Here is a 25,050-nt window from a genome sequence, read left to right as displayed (position 1 = left end):
TGCATATTACGTGGAACATGATATAGGTTATCAGGGAAGATAAGAATTTTAATGTTTACAATGTTTGCATTGTTATGAAACTGTATACGTACCCAGTTCTAATTAATAGACTCCTAACAAACACTTTTTCACTACACTTATCAAATCAAATCAATAATACCGATCATTATATTGCCTGATCTCAATTTTTCTTCTATTACTTCTGATATAAATCGAAAATTTTTGGCATAGCCATAAAGAAAACTCACTATTCTAAAACTCGGTTAAAATTTTAAGGTAAACTGGGTAAATATACTGACATCGTTGTAGTAAATATTGTCGTACCACAGATGTTTTATTTTGACCCAACACAAACGGCTTGTTACTTCACATAATAGAAACATCAAAACATTACTTGAACATTTTTTGGCAATGAAATGGTTGTATAATTCACCTCAATCCATTTTAGTTTATGTGTATCGTGGTTAAAAGTTTCACTTTTCTATTCTCATGTTCTTCTAAAGGAATGGATTCAAGTTTTTTAAATATTCTTATATTGTTAGAAGAATTAGAACTAATTTATGATTAGTTTAAAGATACTAAAGTGGTATCTTACAAACCAGACATTAAAACAATCTCAGTTCTTTCGTCAAAACTTCAATCTTTCGTAATGAGTTCAGATTTTCATATATGCCTTATTTAGTGGCAAAAGACGTCATCTTTTATAGGATCTACTAATTGAACACGAAAACAATATTATATGGAGGTCCTCTTATATTCCCGCATTTTTTTCTGACTATAATATCATAGCCAATTACTAAACCGTCACGTCTGTACAGTCACGTGGTCTCCTCTGAAAATCAGTGCAGCAATACATTTTAAATAATGGTTGCTGCTTTGCTGACGGGGAGTCCTTTTTGCCTCCATTACTATATTTTTTTTTTCTGTTTTGTGTATTAATTACTAAGAGTTACATGGTGGCAAATAAAACGCTTTCTATTTCTATTTCTATTTCTATTTCTAAACCAGATTCATTTTATATTATTTATACTTTTATATTAATCTTTTTTTGTTTGTTCACAGATACTTATAACCGCACAAACGGCGCGACCAGCCCAGCGTCAGCGAGGCCCACTGTAGATTCGCTATTGGATCAACTAAGCACAGAAGTGCATAATGGGTAAGAATTGTCTCTTATATTAGTTAACTTTAGGTACACATTCGTAATATTTTAAAGCGTAAATGTATTCAAGAAATATATCACACGAAATAAACAGACAAATTCGTAGTTTTCCACTAATAACTATGAAGCGATCTCTACCAGACCACCTGAATTGAAAAAAATTGATAATGCAAGGAGATCCTAAAATAAATGACTATATACGTCAGTATACCTAACATTGCCTAAACAAAATGAAAAATAGTAACTGTCAATTACACATTCACCATTTCCCAAAAATTACTAGCCCTTTAAAAGTTGACACACAGTAATTATCAAACAATCAAACACTACGACCTCTACAAACCATTTACAAACCACACAACAAAGCGTTCCAAATATAAAACGTAACAATATAATAAAACAACACAAAAGTGCGGACGGCAACATCAGCCGCCGTGGCTTGTGAGTTGGCGCCGGACCGCGGGTCGTGTGGAACGGACGGAAATACGCGCTACGTCACGTGATGAGATGATGGTTGAGAGATATATGTATCGTTTAGACGATTTTTTAAGCTATTGCATAGCTTCTATCGCGGGCCTTGAGCGCGGGGACCGAATCCAGAAATTTAGTAACGAAAAACCTCACGCTTCCCACTACGGCGGGCGCGGAGGTGTGGCATGCAATAGCTTTACCGCGGCAGTCCCCGAGTGCCACACGTCTTTTTTAGGCATCTTTATTTTATTAGGCCTCTAACTCTGACTCTGGTGGGATTAACCCGCGATAAATATTTAGATTACTTGCTGTCCTGGCTAACGTTGTTCTGCCCTACTCTTATCACTTAGGGCCTAGGGGTATGAAAAATAGATGTACGATTCTCAGACCTACCCGCGATATGCATACAAAATTTCATGAAAATCGGGCAAGCCATCTCGAATGATTTTAGCACCGTTCCACAAGAATTTTCTATATAAGATGTCAATTAGTTGAAAAAGAATCTTCAAAATCAGTTTTATCAGTCCCGTAGTTTCGGAGCTTATTTGATACAAACAAATCATTCTTCTTTTGTAGTCTATAATTAGGTTTACGGCTTACGCCCTTTACTTTGTTTGCGAACCTTCAACTTTTGTTTTCAGGACCAAAATAGTACTTAATACACCTCTTTGATCGAATCCATCGACAAATGATACGTAATAATCGATGACGTAACAGCTATTGATTTTGCGTCAATAAAACTTATCCAGATTAAAATGATGGAATAAACAGATCGGTTCTATTCCATACAATTACTTTCTGAAAGGCTGCTTGAATCTGCAAATATCATTTGATAAATATTTTTTTGAAAACCTAACATCTAAATCATTATAATCAGCTGGAAAAACATTATTTATGAACCTTGAAAGATATTTGCGTCAAATTTTATGGGTGATGGGAAAAATACATATTAATATCGATGCTGTAAATTTTCATGGCAATAGAACATAGATAGCTGATTTATAAAGATCTTGATAGTGATATTAAACTGAATTCTATATTGAATCTTAATATTATTAAAATAATATCGCTTAAAATAAATAATAAACAAGTGCATATGTTGAATAATATAAGAAATATTAAAATTTTTATGAACTAATAAGAAAATCAATGTGCCCTAATTATTATTGATGGCATTACTATTTCAAATATCTCCAGTACAAGAGTTCCAAACACAACATCATTTTCTCGTCCAGACATTTGACGTAATTATCGTTTTGTATTTAATAATAGTCCAATGAAGTATAATTAATTGTCATATATTCAGACATTGTACTAATTGTTCTTGGCACATACATTTCCGACTGTTTGGAACACACCTGCTATAACTAAGTATGAAGTACTATTATTTACTGGAACTAATAGTACTGCGTTGGAACCTAGACTGGGACATAGATTTATGGCTGTTCCATTCGTCTGAGAGATCCTAACAATTCATAAGTCGAAATGCCAAATGCTACAGAGTGCCAAATTGTCCCGTTATGTGAACAATTATTATACTCCGTCTATTATTAGATGTGGTTTAATTATGTTATTTTAGAATTATAAATGATCTTTAATTATTGGTGCACGATAGGAAGAAAGAAAGAAAGAAAGAACAATTTATAGCACATAATAGTGAACATTCTCGAAAAATATTATGAAAACTGTAATGAGCGCGGTAGAATATATCGGCTCAGTATATCTTTGAAACACATACTATGATAAAAAGTATATGTGTGCTGTGTAGAACCTTCATGACATTGACATGTTAAAAAAAAGTACACACAAGATTGACTGATATGGTCCTTAAAACCAGGAAACATCAATTCGCCTTATTATGTACTTGAATTTTCTATCCATGAGTACAAATTTAAAGAAGCAGAACTTGAACGTTGCATGAACTTATAAGCTACTGTATAAATATAAATATATTATGTACCTTCAACAGCCGCGCCTCAACATCCCCCGTACCACCATCAGGCACGCTCCCTCGCCCCGGTACCAAGCAAGTCACAGTAACGGTACAAGAAACAGTGGTAGAACCGGCACCACCACCACAACCGCAAGTCACCACCACTCACCGTCACCATGCGTCCAGCGCTACCAAGGAACTGGATGATCTGATGGCGTCACTTTCCGACTTTAAGGTACTTTTGACTTTGACAAATAAAAGTCCCAGCGATTAATTTGCTTTCAAACAACAGTTACATTTGAATTTGAATTTGAATTTGAATTTAAAGGTTTAACTGCATCAATAAATAAATTAATATCTAAAGGCAATACATATTCTTCTTCTTCTTTTTTGTTTATGGCCTTCCCGATCCCAATAGGGACGGATTCTGCCGAATACATATTCTATTGGCCAATACGTACAACTATGAAATAGAAAACTTAAAAGTCTTACGAAATTAAATATACCTACGTTTGAATGTGTTTTAAATAGAAGTACATACCTACGTAGGTATGTTAAACAAATAAATATAACGTAAGATGTTTTACATTCGTTAAATAGTTTGCGAAAATTACAGTGGCCAAAAGTAATTAAGGTTGTTTTTTTCATCTTTGCCATTTAAAATCAAATTTTAAAGAACGAATACATGTAGGAGGAAGATGGGGTTCAATGATTTTAAACATTTTAATCTGCCTTAACTTTTTTGAATTATTTAATAACATATTGTCAAGTTTTACAAAAAAAAATATTTATATACTCCACTAATCAGGCATGCAACCAATTCTACTATTTCCAAATATAAAGTTACAGTACTATCGCAAAACATCATCTGAACTTCAAACGACAATTTGTAAATGTAACAACACATTAAATTATTGTTTATGTTACACTCGCTCTATTACAAAATGCAACAGCCCGATAATCGTCTATTCGAGGCCAATCACACTTGGCACATTGTCACTTACGACAGTGAGATAATAAAATCGAACATTATCTATTGCACGATTTTAAGACCATCCAAGAAGAAATATCCATTCATAAAAAAAAAAACAAATCCCCATACTTTATGAGCAAACTCCATTATATTTGATTACATACGCAAACAATAAATTGAGTCATCTTTATAAATTTTCGCGTAGCTGTCATGGCTACCTCGGCACACTGCACTACAGAGCAGATTTTCCGTTTATTATAATATTTACTAGTCGCCTTTCTTGGGCCACGTCTATTTCCAGCGTCCGACCGTCACTCCAGAGAACTAGGGTCGTCTCCCTCGCACCCGCCGAAAAGCTCGCATCTAAAGATAGTATCGCAATTACATCACGGGCGTAGTGGGGCCGGGAGCTTATAATATTAGAGTACATAGTCAAACATTTCACTCGGCCAGCATTCGCTTCGGTTCTTCCCAGCCGGCCGGTTTTGCGTACGTTTCCACACTTCGATCGTTCAAAAATTTCGTAATGTATCGATTTATGTTTCGGCAGTTGGGTAAATAGCTGGGTGTTTTCAGGTGAGCGGGTCAGGGGCGCCCCCAGAAGTCGAAGGCACTCAAGTGTATCGCGAGAAGCGCGGCTGGCAGGAGCACTACCGCAGCAGCCCGCGGCAGCCGGAGTCAGCGTCGCTGGAACACATGCTCGGATCTCTGCGGGCAGACATGAGCCGCCAAGGAGTACAGACCCCGCAGAAGGGATGCTGCAACGCCTGCGAGAAACCCATCGTCGGACAGGTGCAGATCGAGTCAAACCACCTTTTTTTTATAGTGGGGAAATCTTCCAAAGATACCCTCGGCCCCCGGGGAAGGAGCCGTGGGTTATGTCGGATTCTTACCGACTAAACCCCACTGTGTTCCGTCGAGCCGCTTTGGGGCCGCGGGTATTTGTTAGAATTCTTCCGCGACCGAGTCGAAACCTAATTGGATATGTCGATTGTAATAGTGTTTGTGACATAAAATGTTTTTGCAGGTGATTACGGCGCTGGGTCGAACCTGGCACCCGGAGCACTTCACTTGTGCGCACTGCAACCAGGAGCTCGGAACTAGGAACTTCTTCGAGCGCGACGGAAGGCCATACTGCGAGCCAGATTACCACAATCTGTTCTCGCCGAGATGCGCCTACTGTAACGGACCGATCCTCGATGTTAGTGTCACAACATAACTTGGTCTATACATGTGTATCGGGATTTTTTCTAATAATTCTTCTGTTACAGAAATGCGTAACGGCGCTAGAGAAGACCTGGCATACAGAGCATTTCTTCTGCGCTCAGTGTGGCCAGCAGTTCGGCGAGGAAGGTTTCCATGAAAGGGACGGCAAACCGTACTGTCGTGCCGATTACTTCGACATGTTCGCCCCCAAATGCGGTGGCTGCAACAAACCCATCATGGAAAACTATATTTCCGCCCTTAATACTCAGTGGCATCCAGATTGCTTCGTGTGCAAGGTTCGTATCGATATCGACTGTTTAAATGTGGATAAGTATATAGCGCGTCTACGCCAGGTTAAGTATGAAAACTTGGTAAAAATTCGGTAATAATAAATGGTTTTTATACAGGATTGCTCAAACCCGGTAAAAGGTAAAACTTTCTATGCCATGGAAGGAAAGCCGGTATGCCCAAAATGCGTCGGAGTCGATGAGGAAGAATAATGTATGATATGCGATGCCCCCAAAATGGATGCCCTCCCCTTTTTTTACAGCTATGACAGCCCAATGGCAAACACACAGATGAATGTAAACATGACACGAACACAGATGTTACTCTGACACAACACATACACACAATGTAACATAGTATTAGCATGGGTATTAGTATACGTAATAGGGAATAATATTATATTGTAATATATTTTTGTATTATTATTGTAATGTTAAGATTTTATACAATAAAGAGAACAAAAATAAAAAAAATGATTGAAAAAAATATAACAATAAAATAAAAATAAAAACACAAAAATAAACAAATATCAGATACAATAAGTGCGGACACTATGCGTTGCGTACGTAATGCGTCAAGGTCACGCGCGTACACGCATCTCGACACGATAATGAACTCTTATCAATCTATTGTTCAGGCAAAAAAGCTATAGAAACTTGAATGGGGTCAAGTGCTAGGCGTATAGGGTTTCCCTTTGGTCGCATGTGATTGGTTATTAATAGCTGTGACGTCAGACACCGCAGCCACACCGGCTGATGTAAATGAAAGCGTTTATAGGCCATTGGATTAGGTTCTATTTTTGAATTGCACTCCAATGCCGTTGCCACGCGCGGTCGGTGGATTTAAAAAATAAATATGTCAAGACCATAGACACGATCAGTCGTAATTTAAAAAGTTTAAAAATAAATGTATATTTTTATATTTTGCAAATGCAAGATTTTAAAGAACTGTTTACAAATCTATGAGATATATGAATAATAAAAATTTCAGTAATATATTTTTTGTTATTACAATGCTTGCCACTTGCCAGTGATATGGTTAATGGTTGTTCCTCTAATATAAAAAAAATTAATTGGTTTCTATCCAAAAGCGTGTCAGAATTTAGAAATGGTATTTAAAAGCGTGTTCGTCCATCAAGTCAATGTCAGGGATGTTTGTAACACGATAAACACATTAACGCAGTTTACTAATGCAAAAATAATGTACTTTCCTAGAGGACAACCAATGTTTTTGATCTAAATATATTGTTCAGTATGAAAATAGTATAAATTGTAGATTTGTAAATAGTGATACAGATTTCAACTAAACAAGAACTTAGTTAAAAAAATTACACTTTACTTACTTACATAACACTTTATTTTAAGTAACATATAAATATTATAATATCCGAATCCAAAAATACTACAGTTACATCTATCGTTTCTATATTACATTGCTGTTTTGCACATAAAAATTATTGGACATAAATAGGTTAAGACTTAAGAGTAGACTTTTTGGGAAGGAAATTATTTCCAAAAAAGTTAACAAGTCTACTTGACTATTTTTTAATTGAGTCCGACAATATAGTTTTATTTGGGAAATTAAAAAATAGCTGGTATGTGTAGGTTCATAAAGTTTATGATTCTCACACGATTTTAAACTTAATTAAATTATTATATTACTGTATACTACACGCATTTTATTCACGGAAAATATAACAAATAAAGAGCAGTCGACATATAATATACAAAATACACAGAATTAAGGACACTACATATAAGCACACTATAATCCATCAAGTTTTAATTGATACAGATAGACTAGTATTAAGTATTGAAAAAACTAACAGGACACATATGTATTTCTAAAACATAAACATACAAATGACTAAAATTTACCACTACACTAACGAATTCAAAACGGATGTAAATGTGGGAGGAGCAACTGAAAGTTACCGGGAAAGATCTCACAGAGTGTTATTGTGTTTGACCTGAATAGAGTAAAGACTTAAATGATCTCCTTTTTCGCTTAAACTCTACTAAGAAATTTCCCAGTTATTTAAGAATTACTACAGTCTGTACCGTCACAAATAAGTGCGGGATATATGCAATATTACGTCCCTCAAAACTAACCCCCTTTTCCTTCCATACGGAACAATGTGTTCTTTTTTTATGTAATTTTCCATTATAATGAATTTTATTTCTCAATTCCAGGAGTGTCGCGAGCCGTTCCACGGCGGCTCGTTCTTCGAGCACGAAGGGCAGCCATACTGCGAGACCCACTACCACGGCAAACGGGGCTCCCTTTGCGCCGGGTGTCACAAACCCATCGCGGGAAGATGCATAACTGCCATGTTCCGCAAATTCCACCCGGAACATTTCGTCTGCGCATTCTGTCTCAGACAACTCAATAAAGGCACGTTCAAGGAACAAAACGATAAACCATATTGCCACGCCTGCTTTGATAAACTTTTTGGTTAAAAATATAGATGGCGCGCTTTTCAAAGTCCACAGATTATTTATGTCTTCTAAAGATGAACTGCCATATTATGTAAAATATAAGAGGACGTTATTGATTCAGGATTCTAAAACTTCAGTAAGATATATAAATGTATGTGAAATTCTAAAATTCGTAGATTTAGCAATGGAAATAATGATGTGATGATTGAATTAGTGTTCGTACTAAAATGGTTCTAATATTAGATAGAAAAGAATTGTTGGTCGTATAATTATTATTGTAACGTGCAATTGGTCTAGTGTTGAGAACAGTAGTTGTAGGTAGTATTTTTGAAAGTATTTTCAAATTACGATACGATACGAGAAAATATACTTCTATGTGTAAGTGCTTCAGATATAACTCACAAGATTTATTACACAAATTTTGAGATTTTTTTATATGTCGTAGTTTTTCGAGGCATAAGTAAAATGGTACTACAAAACTTATAAGTGACTTATGTTGAATTGAAAAATACTTGACTATTATTTTAAACTTAGGTTTAAAAGCCATAATAGCTGCATTTTAACAAACGCTTTATAAATGAAAATGTTTATTTTCTGTTATTTATTTATGATACATATGTAAATATGGGCGGTTCTAAAATCTGACCAATAAGTTCTTTCGACCATAAATGAAATATTCACTTCTGTAAAAAAAGTATATTTAAATTTTTTTTTTTTTTTTTTTTTTTTTTTTTTTATTGGTAATAGGGAAGCGCTTGACCACAATCTCGCCTGATGTTAAGCTGAGATGTGGTCTAAGATGGAACGCGCTTCCCTAGAAGGTACCTGTTCACTCTACGCTTGAAGACCCCCATATTGTACTCGTCGGGGAACACAGACTCAGGAAGCATGTTCCAGTCCCTCGCGGTTCGGATAAAGAATGTGGAACCGAACCGCTTAGTCCGGGTACATGGAACGTCCACCATATGGCGATGCCTAGAATCTGTGCGCCTCGACGATCGATGGAAGAACGGGGATGGCGGAACGAGATCGTGCAGTTCCGCAGCGCACTCTCCAAAGTGTATCCGATAGAAGACCGATAAGCTGGCCACTCTGCGGCGGTGACCGAGGCTTTGGAGCTTTTTGCCTACTAGGTCATCGTCATTTATGAGCCTCTTGGCACGCCTCTCTATCGCCTCAAGCGCCTCCAGCTGGTACTTGGCGGATCCGTCCCAGAGGTGAGAGCAGTATTCCATGCACGATCGGACTTGTGCTTGATAAAGGTTGAGCAACTGTCCCGGGCTGAAATACTGTCTCACCTTCGCCAGAATTCCAAGCTTTTTTGAGGCTACTTGGGCTTTAGATTCAATGAAGGAACCAAAGTTCAGAGTGGGCGTTAAGGTGATACCAAGAAGCTCAAGGTGGTTAGTTATCGGCACGGACACACCTTGGAAATTCGGAGTCAGGTGGAATGGACTCCGTTTAGCGGAGAATAGACACGCCTGGGTCTTAGCCGCATTGAACTTGACCAGATTGGCATCGCCCCAGTCGGAGACCGCCTGTAAGGACAAGTTCATGCGATCAACCATCGCCTCCCGTAGAGACTGAATTTGTGCCGTACTGGCTCGCGCGCTGGATACATATCTCTCCACAACAGTGCTATCGTCTGCGTACCCATAGATACCGGGTTTCAGCAGATCGTTGATGTGTAGCAGGAAGAGTGTTGCGGAGAGAACTGATCCCTGAGGGACTCCGGCATTTATAGCCATTTGGTCGGACGAGCAGCCGTCGACGACTACCCGAAGCGACCGGTCCCTCAGAAAATCTGAGATCCAGGCGCAGAGACCAGCAGGCAGACCGTAGGATGGAAGCTTGCCAATAAGACTATCATGCCAGACCCTATCGAAGGCCTTTGAGATATCAAGGGAGACAGCAAGTGCTTCACCATGATTCTCGATGGCCTCGCTCCAGATGTAGATGGCGTACGCTAGAAGATCCCCTGTGGACCGGTTTCGGCGGAACCCGTACTGACGGTCACTGAGGAGGTCATTCGCTTCTAGGTGTGCCAGGAGCCGGCTGTTCAGTACACGTTCCATAGTCTTACAGAGTATGGACGTGACTGAAATTGGCCTGTAGTTGGAAGGGTCGGCACGACTGCCTTTTTTGGGCACAGGCTGCACGTTGGCAAGCTTCCAAGATTTCGGTACTTTTCCAGTCGTCATCGAAAGGCGAAAGAGGCGTGTCAAAACAGGAGCAAGTTCAGGCGCACAGGTTTTTAGAACTATGGCTGGAATTCCATCAGGGCCACTGGCTTTATTCACATCAAGATTCCGCAGCGTTTTAAGAACCTCCGTCTGACGGATGCGAATTTCCTGCATATTCGCCTCGCATCCAGGTAGACTGGGAGGTTTTGCGCTGGCGGGATCCAGACGTGAATTTTCCGCAAATAGAGTGGCAAATAGGTTCGCTTTCTCTACGGCGGTGTGAGCCAGCGTCCCGTCTGGTTTCAGCAGTGGGGGAAGTGAGGGGCGGCAGAAATTCGATTCAACCGACTTTGCCAGGGACCAAAACGCTTTACTACCAGAGGGGTAAGAAGCCAGTTTGTTCCCTATACGGCTAACGTGGTCGAATCGAGCTTTCCGTAGAGCCTTCTTGCAGGACTTGGCGGCCCGGTTAAAGGCTTTCTTCTTTTCTGATACGTCCTTCGCTTTGCGGTGTCGAGCGTCAACCCAAGCCAGATATGCCTCATGCTTTAGCGCTTCAGCACGTCTGCAATCGGCCCTGAACCAGGGCTGAGCTTTGCCGGACATGGCTACGTCCGAGAATGGAATAAAGTACTCCATTCCCTGACGCAACACATCAGTCACAGCATCCGCGCAGGTCGAAGGGTCTTCAGAAGAAAAGCAGACAGGCCGCCAAGGATAAGACGCAAAAAAGGAACGCATCTCATCCCAATCTGCTGACTTGTATTGCCACACGCGCCGAGAGCCCCTAGGACTGGGATCGGGCGGCGAGTAGACAGATACAGATTTCACCAGACAGTGATCGGAGCTGCCAAGCGGCGAGGAAATCGCTACCGAGTAACGGTCTGGATCTGTTGTCAGCAGAAGGTCCAAGCAATTGGCTGTATGGCTCTCAACATCAGGAACCCGCGTCGCTCCTTGGACCAGCTGGGTGAGATTTAATGCAATGGAGAGTTTACGCATCTCTCTCCCAGCTAGGTCAGTGCACTGGTATGGGTATAGCCACTCCTGGTGGTGGGCATTAAAATCCCCCAGTAACACAAGCTGAGCGGAAGGGTATTTGTGTTGAGCAGCGTCCGCCACCTCACTTAGGTACTCTGTGAGCCTGATTGTCTCCTGGTCTCCGCTGTGCGCTCGGTAGACACATGCATAGAGAAGCTTCTCTGGGCCTGTGTCCACCAGCATCCATAGTACGGAAAAATGGGGGTCTTCAAGATACCGGAGACGCCGACAACAGATGTCGTCTCGGACGTACGCGCACACACCTGACCGAGCTTTGAAATTATGCTCCAGGGTGTAGCCGGGATAAGATAGGTACGCCAAGTCAGACGGACATCTTATCTGCGTCTCCGTGAGGAACAAGATACAGGGTTTATGAGTCTCAAGGTGGAAGTGGACTGCAGCGAGATTTGAGTGGAGACCTCTGATGTTGGTGAGGTCCACTTTTAGCGAGAGGGAGTGCTGCCGCTGTGCAACCTTATTTCTGTATCTTGCTTTCATATTGTTTTTTTTAATAGGAGAGTGAAGTAGGTATGAAAACGGCAGTGAATCGAGGCGCTTAACATCAGGACCAGAGACACACACTTAGCAACTGCATTATTGGGGACTAGTTTGGAGACTGCGGGGACGCCCGAGCCCCCCCAAGTTGTCCATAGGGCCCTCTCGTCCGGTCGCCAACCGGCACTATGGCGCAACTTGGGATTTTTCGCTGGTTGGCGGGGCAGCCTTTCGCGAGTGGCTAGCACGCTACTTGGGCCCCCTACTGACCAGCGGTCGGCCAGCGGTGCACCGTGCCTCGGATCCCGCTAACCTCCATGACTAGCCACCAGATGCAGAAACGTCAGTGTGCGTCAGATCGTCCCGATTGTCAGAGCGCAACTGATTCGACCCGTCTTCACTAAGGCTACATCAGCTTCTTCGAGTCGGAACACGGACGCTTGGCGACTCGTCTTCAGCTGATGGGTGGTCATTCTAGCCGCGACGATTGTCTCCCACCATGTCACCTGTTTAGCACCACCCGGGGGCCACGTGTAGGGTTTCAGAGTTCAGGGTATACTCCTACGGACGGAGGTGACTCGGCCCCCCAAAATTGACTCTGGCCTTGATAAATAGGTTCTCACTCAGTGCCATAACAGATAAAAAAGTTATTTACTTATTTTTATTATTTTTTCTAATTTAAATATGTACAATTTGAAACGTCAGTGTGCGTCAGATCGTCCCGATTGTCAGAGCGCAACTGATTCGACCCGTCTTCACTAAGGCTACATCAGCTTCTTCGAGTCGGAACACGGACGCTTGGCGACTCGTCTTCAGCTGATGGGTGGTCATTCTAGCCGCGACGATTGTCTCCCACCATGTCACCTGTTTAGCACCACCCGGGGGCCACGTGTAGGGTTTCAGAGTTCAGGGTATACTCCTACGGACGGAGGTGACTCGGCCCCCCAAAATTGACTCTGGCCTTGATAAATAGGTTCTCACTCAGTGCCATAACAGATAAAAAAGTTATTTACTTATTTTTATTATTTTTTCTAATTTAAATATGTACAATTTTCATTTACTACACTTCAGTACCTTTCCATTGGAAAACTGAAGCATACAAACTTTAAAATTCACAAATAAATAACAGAAAGTATATCTATATAACTTGTTAAGTTCATATCTTCCATTAGTAATTACACCTCGGTTGTACAGTTTGTATTATTTTATATTATTATTGCTTTAAAACCGCTTAAAGCTAGAACGGTAGTCGCGAGTGCCAAAATATACATATGTTACATAAACTCACGGTGTTTATTTTATACAAAGCATAAATATATTTGAATTGAATTGAATTGAAAAAAGGACCTTAAAGTGTATGTTTTAAGGTTCATTTAATAGTTATTTTATTTTTTTATTATTTAAATTGTGAATAGTGAGATAGCATTATTATTAGTCTTCAGTTTCATTCTTCATTTCAATATTGTATTTACTTTTAGAAATGTATGATTTGAATATTAAATCTAATTATTTAAACATGTTTTTTTCGATCGTATATTTTTTAAACTTTTTGTAATTTTTGCTTTATTTGAATATTCTTAGAATTGTACGAATATTTAAAAAACTTAAATACGTTATTTCTTTATATTTAATGTATATTTACTTGAATAGTAGCTTTGTTTCGTCCATTTTTTTAGTATTTAACTAAGATATATACATAATGTAAGACTGAATGTCGTCTTCTGTTCCTTATATTCTTCTGTTACATATGAACACAAAACTAAACTCAAATTATTTTAATTTTTTTGTAGTTAATGTTCTACAGCACAAATTATTTTTTTGGAAAATTATTTTTCTGTTGTATTCACCGTGAGTTGGCACCGTTTTGTTTCGAGGATATGGGGTCATTAACCGCAAGTTAACGTAAATATTATTATTGTATGTATGTAAAGTGACATGATTTTATTGAATCTGTAATATTTTAACAAATATATTTAATGTTTTCTTATGGTGGATTTTTATTTCAACCGTCTACGAAGTGAGTTTACAAGCATGTGAGAATTTACTCAAATTATGTTAACTACCTGCTCGCCCCATTTAGTACTACATATTTTTAAATTTTAGTAATTAGTATTCTAATTTGAGTGAAGACTACAACCCAATTATCCTTAAAATCGGTTCAGCGATTATTTTATAATATATATAGGTGGTTTTACTAAAACTTACTTAAATTGATGATGATAGAACATAATGAGTTTGGAAATACAATTTCTTGGACTGACCCAAATAATCTTGATAAACTTATCTTTACCCATAAAGATAAATGATATTACGAAATGGGAAAATATACAAAAAATACAAATCTAAGTAACATACCTACTTATCTATAACCTTAGTAGTTACATAGTAACATATAGTTTATTTATATAATTATTTTAATTGCGAGCGTGTAAGAATTTTTATTAGGAGATAATTTGGAGGCCAGTTTATTTTAGTAAATAAAACTGGTATTCTATTCTCATGGTAGCAACATGTTGCTACCAGAGTCATGCTCTGCATTCGACATGAAAAGCCGGGTGTCCACTAAGTTCGAGAAATTATCGCTACGCACTCTCGCAAGTCGCAAAGGGGATACGTTTGCTCAGCGCTCCAATCGATGGCAGTTTGTGGTGAACATAAAGGAGAGCTTGATTGAGCGCTGTCTATATATTATCTAGTTACTAGATATCTGTGGTTGAGAACATGCGAGATGAACTGTGGAGATGAACGAATCTGCCTGACGTATCATCGGCGCGGGCGTCGCCGTCGGTGGTTGCCCTTTGCAGATGCAGGGAACACAAATTAGGTGCCGGGCGGCACGCCACGGGTCGATAAAAACTTATATTGATAATGAAATATCAATAATGTTGTGTCTTCATTTTGTTTAAAAAAACATATTTCATTCCAAATTTCATATTAATACCTACTTCCTCTAGATTACATACCTACTCATGAAATACAACTTTAAATTTTTAGTCTAAAATGTAAATAATTGCATAACACCTGTAGCTGTGTAATGATTATTCGACATTACATCAGAATGCCAGCGCATGTAGGTAGATACAAGATATTTACACAGAACAATATTTGACCTTGTTTGCTATTATGAAAGGAGGAAAAAACAAAAATTGTCATAGCCCATAATTATTAATTATCGTACACGATACATAATTACTTTTTTCGAGCGTTTAACTCATTATAAAATAAATAAATATAAATAAATAAATATTATAGGACATTATTACACAAATCTACCTAGTCCCACAGTAAGCTCAATTAAGGCTTGTGTTGTGGGTACTAGGCGACGATAAATATAATATTTAATAAATACATATATAGATAATAACACCCAGACCCAAGAACAAATAATTGAGTTCATCACACAAATATTTGCCCTGACCGGGGATCGAACCCGGGACCGTCGGCTCAGTAGGCAGTTAGGTACTTTACCACTGCGCCAACCGCGTCGTCGATTATTATGATTTTTTATTAATTTCGAATCGAAAAAGAAAATCGTTGCTACCTTATTGATAAGCCTATTGGCCTTGAGACGTTCGTAGAATATTCTACGCGCGATCGATAACAACCATCAATTATTTCTTATCGACTGTTAATATGCATTTTCCAGATTTATGGCCCAGTTTTTTATTACTTTTGTGTAATAGCCTATTGTTTTTATAGTCATTACAAACCTAATACTTTCTATTGCATATTTCTTTGTATTTATTTCTTATCATATTATGTTAAAGTATTTCAGGGCAAAATAAAACAAAACAAATCTTTTCAAGTTGTTTAATAACAGCACTTATACATAACATCCCTACACTAACATAAAATCACTTACAGAAGTAAAAATAACTTAACAATAAATATAAATCTATTTAAACTTAATTTGTCATTCAACTTAACAATCTAGTCAGTCTTTGGTGAGAATACAGTTTTTGTATTAATTACGCAAGAGCTGGGAATAGCTCCGAGAATGATTCACACCAAAAATCTGACAAATCCAAAGAGTCAGGTTCACTAAAAGGTGAGGACAAAGATTCATATGCCAAATCTGAGCTTAAATTCGTATGCGATGGTGACACACTGAAGCTATCGTCAAAGGATTTGGGGGACATGCACATTGGCGATAGCAGCTTCATGTCACATTCCAATGTTATGTCTGAGCAATTGTTTGTTAGTTCACTAAAGTCCATTTCAGAGTCCAACGCTGTTTCTTCCACCACTTGTTCATCGCAGGGGACTTCCACTGTGACACAATCATTTGCTTCATAACTCGCATAGAATATGTCACCTTTGTCACCATCTTCCTTAACGTCTGTATCTGTAACTTGTATGGTGGGGTAGGGATGTGCGTAGGAGTGCTGTTCTAGTATCCTGTCCACGTCATGTTTAAGGTTGATCTCACTGTCTAGGACTCTACTTTCACTGGATTCCATGTGCTTTGCTGCGGACCCCACCACTTCAGGTCCTTCAGTACATTTTCTATTTTCCCTGACTGAGTTCTGTAAAGAAAAATATAGAATTTAAAATTACATCATACACAATGCGATGTTGTAGTTGGTATTGTGTTAATAAATCTTTTGTCTAGTGATGTATTGTAATAGTCCTATCTTATATATAAAATTCTCGTGTCACAATGTTAGTCTGCATACTCCTCCGAAACGGGTGGACCGATTCTCATGAAATTTTCTGTGCATATCGGATAAGTCTGAGAATCGGCCAACATCTATTTTTCATATGTACCACGGGCGAAGCCGGGGCGGACTGCTAGTATTATATATAGATGTCTATTTATCTAAAATGAAACATAAATATTCATAGTATATTTTGTTTACAATGCATGTAGCTAAGACATGTGCCTAATAGGCATAACTTAACGCATGATGCAATAATTTATTATGTTGCACAAAATAACAAACTTACATCTTCAGGCGCTCCTGCAGCACCTGCATCAATCTCTTTGAGGAGGGAGTCTGCAAGTTGATGGAGGGTATCGAGGTATTCGTCAGACTCGAGGTGTGCGAGGAGGTCTGCGAGAGGAGACACATCGCCAGCAGCAGGCGCGCCGCGCGGATCGCCGACGGAAGCCCCTCCTTCTGCTGAGGATGAGACTCTGCTGGTCCCGGGGCTTCCGCGACGGTCCGCGCCGCCGCCTCGCTTCTCAACGATGCGTTCTCGCTCAACAAACGCTTGTTCATCGCTTTCAATTCCTCTACCTCCTTGACGAGCATCTCGTTCACCTCCATGAAGTGGTTTATCTTGCTCTCCATTTCATCCATTTTCGCCTTCTTCCGGTCCCGCGATGTTTGCGCGGCGACGCGGTTCTTCAGCTTCCTGCGTGGACAGATGTTATTGTTTTGTATAGTGACCGAAATTTCGAGAATAAACTTTATTGTAGTCATTTTGGTACTTCGTAAGTCAAAGCCTGTTTTATGTATGCTGAGGGACATGTTTAAATAATATTTTATATTATGAAAGAACAAGTAAATGAAGGTAAAACACCTTCGTAAGCACTATTAACAAAAAATATATTGATCATTGTGTATGTTATTGAATTTGTAATAATGATGCAACTGTACAGTTTTACATCCCAAATATTTCGTAAGGACTGAAGTTAATCTATTCAACAGGAAACCGGCTAGTTAGTGGAGGCTACAATTAACAGATAAGCATGACACGCAATCAAAACATGGCTAATGACTCACTTGCGTTGCATCTTCTCTTCCCATGTGAGGTGGTCGAGCCTTCGCTTCCTTGAAGGTGTAGTTGGAGCCGAGTCGACCACGACCGGGGAATCTCCATCTTCCACCTCCAAGTAGCCATTGGGAACAGTGATTATTATCGGTACGCTCATTGTGTTTATAGCGTACGACGAATTTCACTACAACTCAACTTTGCCACTTTTTATTCAACACAGTACTTTAAAGTCTTGACGATCGCATGCTCTTGTTGCAACAAGACCGCTAGAAAATAGTTCTATGATATTTCATCACACTTTTACACTTGTCTTTCGCGTCGTACATACTCGAGCTTACGTCAATAACTATAAATTATTGAATAAATGAAGTTCTGGAAATGTTTACGTGCTTTTACGCGATTGGTGGAATTGCCAAGTGGGCGGATACACCGACCGTCAACACGATGAATTTTCGTTCAATAATCCAATGTTTGCTGTGGTCAATAGTTGTAACTTGAATGATAGACCGGACTCTCAGTGGAGTTTCGTTTGCAAAAATCGCGGACCTAAATCTGACTTCTGATATATATTGTATAGATCCCAGACATCCTATAGACAGATGTTGCCAACCAGTTTTGTGGTCCCCCTGCCCGCACCCCGGTAATTAAATATGGCATACAAAGAAAAAAATAAAAATTTCCAAAACATGCCGTGTGGGGTATCAAATGAAAGAGCTTATTGAGTAGATCACGAATATATAGCATACTATATACATTTCTTACACTTTCTCTAAGATTTTTTAGAAAATTTACGAAAATGGTCCATTTTTGAGTTAACTTTAAACCAATATAGATTGAAAACTCATGAATATATTTTTTAAATTATTATTTTAAATAATTAACAATAGTCCATTGTTTATGATTCAATAGTTCGTAATATAATATAAGTGAGCTATGTGGCGGATTTGATGAAAATAACTATATACTATATGAACTTGAAAATATACTCGCCATCTTTGAATGCTCCCCCCACTCCCTCATGCAACTATTTCACTGTACGAAATATTGAATCATAAACAATGGACTATTCTTAATTATTTAAAATAATAATTTAAAAAATATATTCATGAGTTTTCAATCTATAGTGGTTTAAAGTTAACTCAAAAATGGACCATTTTCGTAAATTTTCTAAAAAATCTTAGAGAAAGTGTAAGAAATGTATATAGTATGCTATATATTCGTGATCTACTCAATAAGCTCTTTCATTTGATACCCCACACGGCATGTTTTGGAAATTTTTATTTTTTTCTTTGTATGCCATATTTAATTACCGGGGTGCGGGCAGGGGGACCACAAAACTGGTTGGCAACATCTGTCTATAGGATGTCTGGGATCTATACAATATATATCAGAAGTCAGATTTAGGTCCGCGATTTTTGCAAACGAACATCTCCTTGGAGCCTGCTCTATGAATGAATGAAATGAATAGTACAAACATTGAAATGAAAATCAATGAATAAAATATAATGAATGTTTTTCTTTTGAAGGGTTTTCGTTGTAATTTTCAATGACGAAATAATTAATTATTCTTATAGTTTTGATAAGGTATCAAAACTATAAGATTTTGTACAAGTTTTATTTTTCAGTATTTGAAGAATTTGTACTTTAAAGCAGGCCTGTACTGTACAACATTTAAATATAATCATCTGTGATATAACTCAGGCTGTTTTCCAATTAATTCGGCATTGTGCTCCACTGAGTCGCATTATGCTCTGTAATTGCAAAACAGCCACAGTCCCAAAAAAAAAAAATATACCGGCCGAATCTCGGGGCCGAATTGATAACCTCCTCCTTTTTTTTGAAGTCGGTTAATAAAAATTATCTCTAGCCTTCGCCTACGCCTTGTCAATGTCAAAAACTGAAAACATAGTTCATTGACGTAGTAACTAATACTCAATCTGTGGTTCATTGTTGAATTGAATGTTGTCTCATGTTTTTAATTTCAACCGTGAATGTGAAAATATAATTTGGAAATTGATATTTTAATATGGCTTCAACAAGTGCCGATTCACAATGCACTATAGCTCAAAAAACTTGGGCAATGGCAAATAACATCGAAACAATTTCAAGTGTAGACGAAATATATCGCTATGACAAAAAGCAACAACAAGACATTCTCATAGCTAAACCATGGGAAAAAGAGTAAGTTCATTTTCTTTAAAGATCTAAATAGGGTACAAAATGCATATCACTGCGGAGTATTATAATGTAAAATTCTTTCACAGCCCACATTTTTTCAAAGACATCAAAATATCAGCACTTGCATTGTTGAAGATGGTTATGCACGCAAGATCTGGCGGTACCTTAGAAGTTATGGGATTATTGTTAGGTAAATTCTTTAATATTAATCTTGGAAAAGATATAACCATTCCAAACATTTTCAGATTTGTTATCTGCACAACCACTGGTTTCTGTTTAGGATCTTTTCCTTAATACCTTACATTACATTACACACATTTTCAGGTAAAGTTGATGCCAACACAATGATAGTGATGGATTCATTTGCGCTCCCTGTGGAAGGTACAGAAACAAGAGTGAATGCACAGGCACAAGCCTATGAATACATGACTGCTTATATTGAGGCAGCTAAACAGGTGACATTACTTTTGCTTGAATCAACACACTATATTTTATGAAAACCTTTTAAGGGACCAATATAAATTTTTTTAGCTTCAATTTTATGTATAATACTAACCAGAAGCTCACATTCTACATCTTCTATACTTATTAGGATTATTATTTTAATATAATCATATAAAAGCACAAGTAAAACAGTATTATTTCTCAGGTGGGCAGACATGAAAATGCCATAGGTTGGTACCACAGTCACCCTGGGTATGGTTGCTGGTTGTCTGGCATTGATGTGTCCACACAGATGCTCAATCAGAACTTCCAAGAGCCATTTGTGGCCATCGTCATTGATCCCGTCAGAACAATTTCAGCTGGCAAAGTGTGTCTGGGTGCTTTTAGGACTTATCCTAAGGTAAAAATTACAGATTTGATATAATCTTTGCATTTTAAAAAGAAAACTTACACTACTTTTGTCAAGTTATTATTATGTATATTTTATAATGTTATGTATCAATCTCAAAGTAATTGGTGAAATATCCTATGTTTTTTTAAATTTAGGGCTACAAACCAGCAAACGAAGAGCCATCTGAATACCAAACAATCCCATTGAACAAGATAGAAGATTTTGGCGTCCATTGCAAGCAGTATTACTCCCTAGAAGTGTCCTACTTCAAGTCATCTCTTGATCGGAGGCTGTTAGACTCACTATGGAATAAGTACTGGGTCAATACTTTGAGCAGTTCCAGTCTTATAACTAATGCTGATTACACTACAGGACAGATATTTGACTTGTCCGATAAATTGGAACAGAGTGAAGTCAGTTTGGGTAAGGAATATTTATGTAATTGCCAATATAAATTGTAAAAATATTGCTCTTGGTCAAAGGTTGCAAGGTAAAATGAAATATTCTTCCAATATACATGTAAATAACAAGAAATTAATATTGCACCTGATTTATTATATTATACTAGCTTCAGCCCACGACTTTGTACTTGCATCCCTGTTTTCCCCCGTTTCCGCAAGAATTTCGGGAAATCCTTTCTTGGCGGATGCCTACGTCCTAACATCTACCTGCATGCCAAGTTTCAGCCCGATACGTCCAGTGGTTTGGGCTGTGCGTTGATAGATCACTATATCAGTCACCTTTGAGTTTTATATATAATAAAGATTCATTATCTCAATCTCTATCCAGTCGATTCATTATTTATTCTTTATATGCATAATTTTCAGAAAATTTTACAAGAATATGCATACATAAGTGAATTAATGAAATTAAATTACAGGTCGCGGCGGTTTCATAGTCGCTGGAGCAGATCCACACGAGAAGCGCACAGAAGATAAACTCGGTAAAGCGACGAAAGACGCGTGCAAAACTACTATCGAAGTTATCCACGGCTTGATGGCTCAAATGATAAAGGACAGGCTTTTTAATAGTGTCAGCGGCAGACCCTCCCCCGCTACACCTATGATGGAATAATTTACTCTCGAGATTTAGAATTGCAGTGTATTGTAATGGTATAAATTGTAACCCGTTTTGTGATAAGTGAATAAAAGTTTCTGAAATATGCTTTGTTGTTTTCTTATTCAATGTAAAATATTTCAGTCTGATGCAATAATTAACAGTTCAATAAGTAATAAGTAGTAGAATCAATAACTACATACTTTAAAATGATTTAAATAACATGGTAATGGGCTAGGTTTTAAAATAAAACGAAACTGGTGATTATATAAACATTCTCAAATATTTATTAACCAATTTACATAAAATCATTATTATGTACATCTCTCACATAGCGCTAAATCATCTCACATCGTGGAGGGCCTTCTAGTTAGATACTTAGATAAAATGAAGCACCAAATTGCGATATATGTATCTTTTGCGAAGCTCTCTTTATAATGGAAAAATAAACGTAACTAAAAAATAAAACCGTCGTGCGAACACGTGTTTATTTCATATAAATATCTAAATATCTCAATATAATGTGCTGGTTAGTGGCTAACATAAATAACATGAAATAATAAGCACTTACATTATGTCCCAAAACATGAAAGATGGGCTCTGAATAGCGTTAACTGTCTCTAAGTATACTCTTACTTAATATATGCATATATTTACATTGTCGCTGAATAACAAACGTTTATCTTTTAAAGGAACAGTACTATTTCAATAATAGAATGATAGCATAAAACATTATGTAAAACTATAATGATAATTCAAAAATTTATTTTAAAAGCTATTTTAAATGATAATGATGTGATTGTATGTTTTACAACCATCAAGTATGGTCAAGCATTAAAACAATGACTAATTAAAATAACGAATATCATAAAATGCATAAATCAAATTTCAGAAATATCCAATAATAAAAAATAAATTAAATATTTCATAATGACTACTATATTAGTTTAGGGCATGTTATTTTAATGATGTTAGAAATCTTAAATAAAATATGATATTAAGTACATGTCACATCCATTCTTGCCTTACTATACATGTTATTATACAAATCTTCCCTATATACATAACAGATGTTTTAGCCCATATTCAAATAAATCTATACCTTAAAGTTACCAACCGAGAAAATGGATTTACAATCTTTTGAACTATATAATGTAATAATATTGGAGAAAGTTAATTTTATCGCAATTTAAGCAAACATAAAAATGCGAAACTTCTGTATCATTTGAACTGTACCTCCGGAAGATTTGAGGTAAACTGTATGAGATTTTAATAATACTGACAATTGAATTCTATAATGTAATTGAATTTTAGTAAATTATATTTTTTAAGCAATAAAACTGATGAAGCTTTATTTATTTTAATTTATATTGCAAATGCGAACAAAGAATTAACTATTTCCATTCAAAATTAGTCAGTTGTATGAAAATTAATAATAAAATTTATTGCAAAGACCACGTCCGCACGATGGGCCCCAGTCACACGAATAAGTCTTTTAGTATTTACCTAAAGTGGAATGTTAAACGAATCTCTAAGTATTGCCTTAAAACACATAAACTTAGTTAACTATTTAGAATATCTATGTGTTTTCAGGCCTTATGTGTTATCTGTGAATGACGTCACACATTAAATAGCCACTTGATATGGCATAGAATATTGGGAGTAAAATATGATATAAACATTGCCAGCAATATGTTTTGGATAGGTGTTCAAGTATTATTTTTGCCCAATTATTAGACACAAATATACAGTGAATATGTTTTAATATAAATAGCAATAAGAAGATAGAATGTAGACGGTGAAACACTAAACTCTGAATAGTTGGAAAGGGTAGCTTTGTACAAAAATATTTTATTTGTTATATTCATTATTTAACAATCTTTAGATACATAACATGCATTCTAAGAACCAAGATATTGATGATTAAAAGAAAAGAATAAGTAAAGCGAAAACAAGCAAAAATATTTTTTAAATCCCATAAATATGGGATGCCATATTATTGAAGTGGGAAAAAATATGGGATCTTTTTGAAAGTTTTTATTAATGTGTGACGTCATAACAGATGGTTTTCTACGACACTATGTAACACGGTTTTGTCTAATTTCAAAACGCTCAAGGAACGACCCACAAGCCAATATGGCCAACCGCTAGCTTTGTACAGCGTGTTTGTTTGTATGGCTGCTGTCATATACGTAACATTCAAAATTAATTAATTATTGTCTAATCAAAATTAAATAAAAGATAAATAAATAAGATTTATCTGATTCATTTTAATTATGGATGATTAGATGATATTTCAACAAGAATGTAAGTCATATAAAAGATATTAACAAATTATTTAAAACAATGTTTTTAATACTAAATACTTACTAGAAGTTAGTATATAAACTATATATAAAGCAGCCATACCACATAGCGACTAACATCTACCAATTATACAGTTAGGCATCACTTAGGCGTCAGATAATTTTGCGAATGTTGATTTAGTGATCATTATTATGTTGTATTTATCGATTTAATACATACTTTTTAATTTTTTATAATACTTTACGTTGAATTTCATTACTTTTTTACTTTTTATGATTATAATAATAACAGTCACAAAAGTATCTGACACTCCATTTGTCCGTGTGTCCGTGCGTCCCCACAAACCGGTGACACTTATTGCACAGTTAGTAGCCTATCGTGAGTACATGTGATGATGTGTCCCGTGGAATACTTTGCTCATAAGCAAATTTGCATGGCTTATGGGCCAAGTTGCTTATCGGCAAATTGGCTTGAAGACCAATTTGCTCATGAGCAACTTGACAAAGAGGCCACTTGGCTCGTAGACCACTTTGCTCATAGGCAAATGGCTCGTAGACCACTTTGCTCATAGGCAACTTGGCCTGTAGGCCATTTTACTCATGAGCAGTTTGGCTAACAAGCAACTTGGCCGTGAACCACTTTTCTTGTAAGCAACTTGGCTTTGCTCATAGGTAACTTTGCCCGTCAACCACTTTGCTCACTCGCAACCTTGGCCCACGTCATGCAGTTTACGGACGCACGGGCAGTTATGACAAAGGCCGAG

The 25,050-nt window shown here is 37.3% G+C and overlaps 3 protein-coding genes across 8 annotated transcripts in view; 2 read left to right on the top strand and 1 right to left on the bottom strand.

Moving 5' to 3' along the window:
- Nucleotides 1-8,665, top strand: part of Pax (paxillin) — a 50,695-nt gene extending 42,030 nt beyond the window's left edge. For 5 of the 6 annotated variants that reach the window (XM_089698928.1, XM_089698927.1, XM_089698925.1 and 2 more), the window contains 6 exons: nucleotides 1,063-1,159; nucleotides 3,603-3,801; nucleotides 5,116-5,331; nucleotides 5,567-5,740; nucleotides 5,811-6,041; nucleotides 8,226-8,665. In XM_089698928.1, the coding sequence (XP_089555054.1) occupies nucleotides 1,063-1,159; nucleotides 3,603-3,801; nucleotides 5,116-5,331; nucleotides 5,567-5,740; nucleotides 5,811-6,041; nucleotides 8,226-8,492 (1,184 nt within the window). In that variant the 3' untranslated portion in view covers nucleotides 8,493-8,665. Of the gene's footprint in view, nucleotides 1-1,062; nucleotides 1,160-3,602; nucleotides 3,802-5,115; nucleotides 5,332-5,566; nucleotides 5,741-5,810; nucleotides 6,042-6,152; nucleotides 6,542-8,225 lie in introns of those variants that run through there. The other variant, XM_089698929.1, reaches the window with a different exon arrangement.
- Nucleotides 8,666-16,490: 7,825 nt separating this feature from the next.
- Xbp1 (X box binding protein 1) lies at nucleotides 16,491-18,289 on the bottom strand. Its single transcript, XM_089698908.1, has 3 exons — nucleotides 17,920-18,289; nucleotides 17,138-17,548; nucleotides 16,491-16,716 (listed from the first exon to the last, which is right to left on the bottom strand). Exons 1-3 carry the CDS (start codon nucleotides 18,066-18,068, stop codon nucleotides 16,623-16,625), a joined length of 654 nt encoding a protein of 217 aa, XP_089555034.1. The 5' UTR covers nucleotides 18,069-18,289; the 3' UTR covers nucleotides 16,491-16,622.
- A 1,576-nt stretch (nucleotides 18,290-19,865) lies between these two features.
- CSN5 (COP9 signalosome subunit 5) lies at nucleotides 19,866-22,088 on the top strand. Its single transcript, XM_089698907.1, has 6 exons — nucleotides 19,866-20,092; nucleotides 20,176-20,279; nucleotides 20,414-20,544; nucleotides 20,739-20,933; nucleotides 21,080-21,347; nucleotides 21,805-22,088. The coding sequence occupies exons 1-6, from the start codon at nucleotides 19,938-19,940 to the stop codon at nucleotides 21,996-21,998; spliced, it is 1,047 nt and encodes a 348-aa protein (XP_089555033.1). The 5' UTR covers nucleotides 19,866-19,937; the 3' UTR covers nucleotides 21,999-22,088.
- Nucleotides 22,089-25,050: the final 2,962 nt, after the last annotated feature.

Source organism: Colias philodice, chromosome 9 (genome assembly GCF_061535455.1).
Source record: "Colias philodice isolate Cphi_HAF_F1 chromosome 9, ilColPhil1 Martin Lab GWU primary, whole genome shotgun sequence".
Classification (NCBI taxonomy): Eukaryota; Metazoa; Arthropoda; class Insecta; order Lepidoptera; family Pieridae; genus Colias; species Colias philodice.
This window is presented reverse-complemented; position numbering and strand designations above follow the sequence as displayed.

Bases quoted from the DNA above. Each gene is read 5' to 3' on its own strand.
- Xbp1 (XM_089698908.1), bottom strand. From the start codon at position 18,068: ATGAGCGTACCGATAATAATCACTGTTCCCAATGGCTACTTGGAGGTG. The intron at 17,549-17,919 runs GTGAGTCATTAG...CTGTCCACGCAG, and splicing joins GAAGAGAAGATGCAACGCAA to GAAGCTGAAGAACCGCGTCG. The intron at 16,717-17,137 runs GTAAGTTTGTTA...TTTTCTTTACAG, and splicing joins CTGCAGGAGCGCCTGAAGAT to AACTCAGTCAGGGAAAATAG.
- CSN5 (XM_089698907.1), top strand. From the start codon at position 19,938: ATGGCTTCAACAAGTGCCGATTCACAATGCACTATAGCTCAAAAAACT. The intron at 20,934-21,079 runs GTAAAAATTACA...TTTTAAATTTAG, and splicing joins CTTTTAGGACTTATCCTAAG to GGCTACAAACCAGCAAACGA. The intron at 21,348-21,804 runs GTAAGGAATATT...ATTAAATTACAG, and splicing joins ACAGAGTGAAGTCAGTTTGG to GTCGCGGCGGTTTCATAGTC.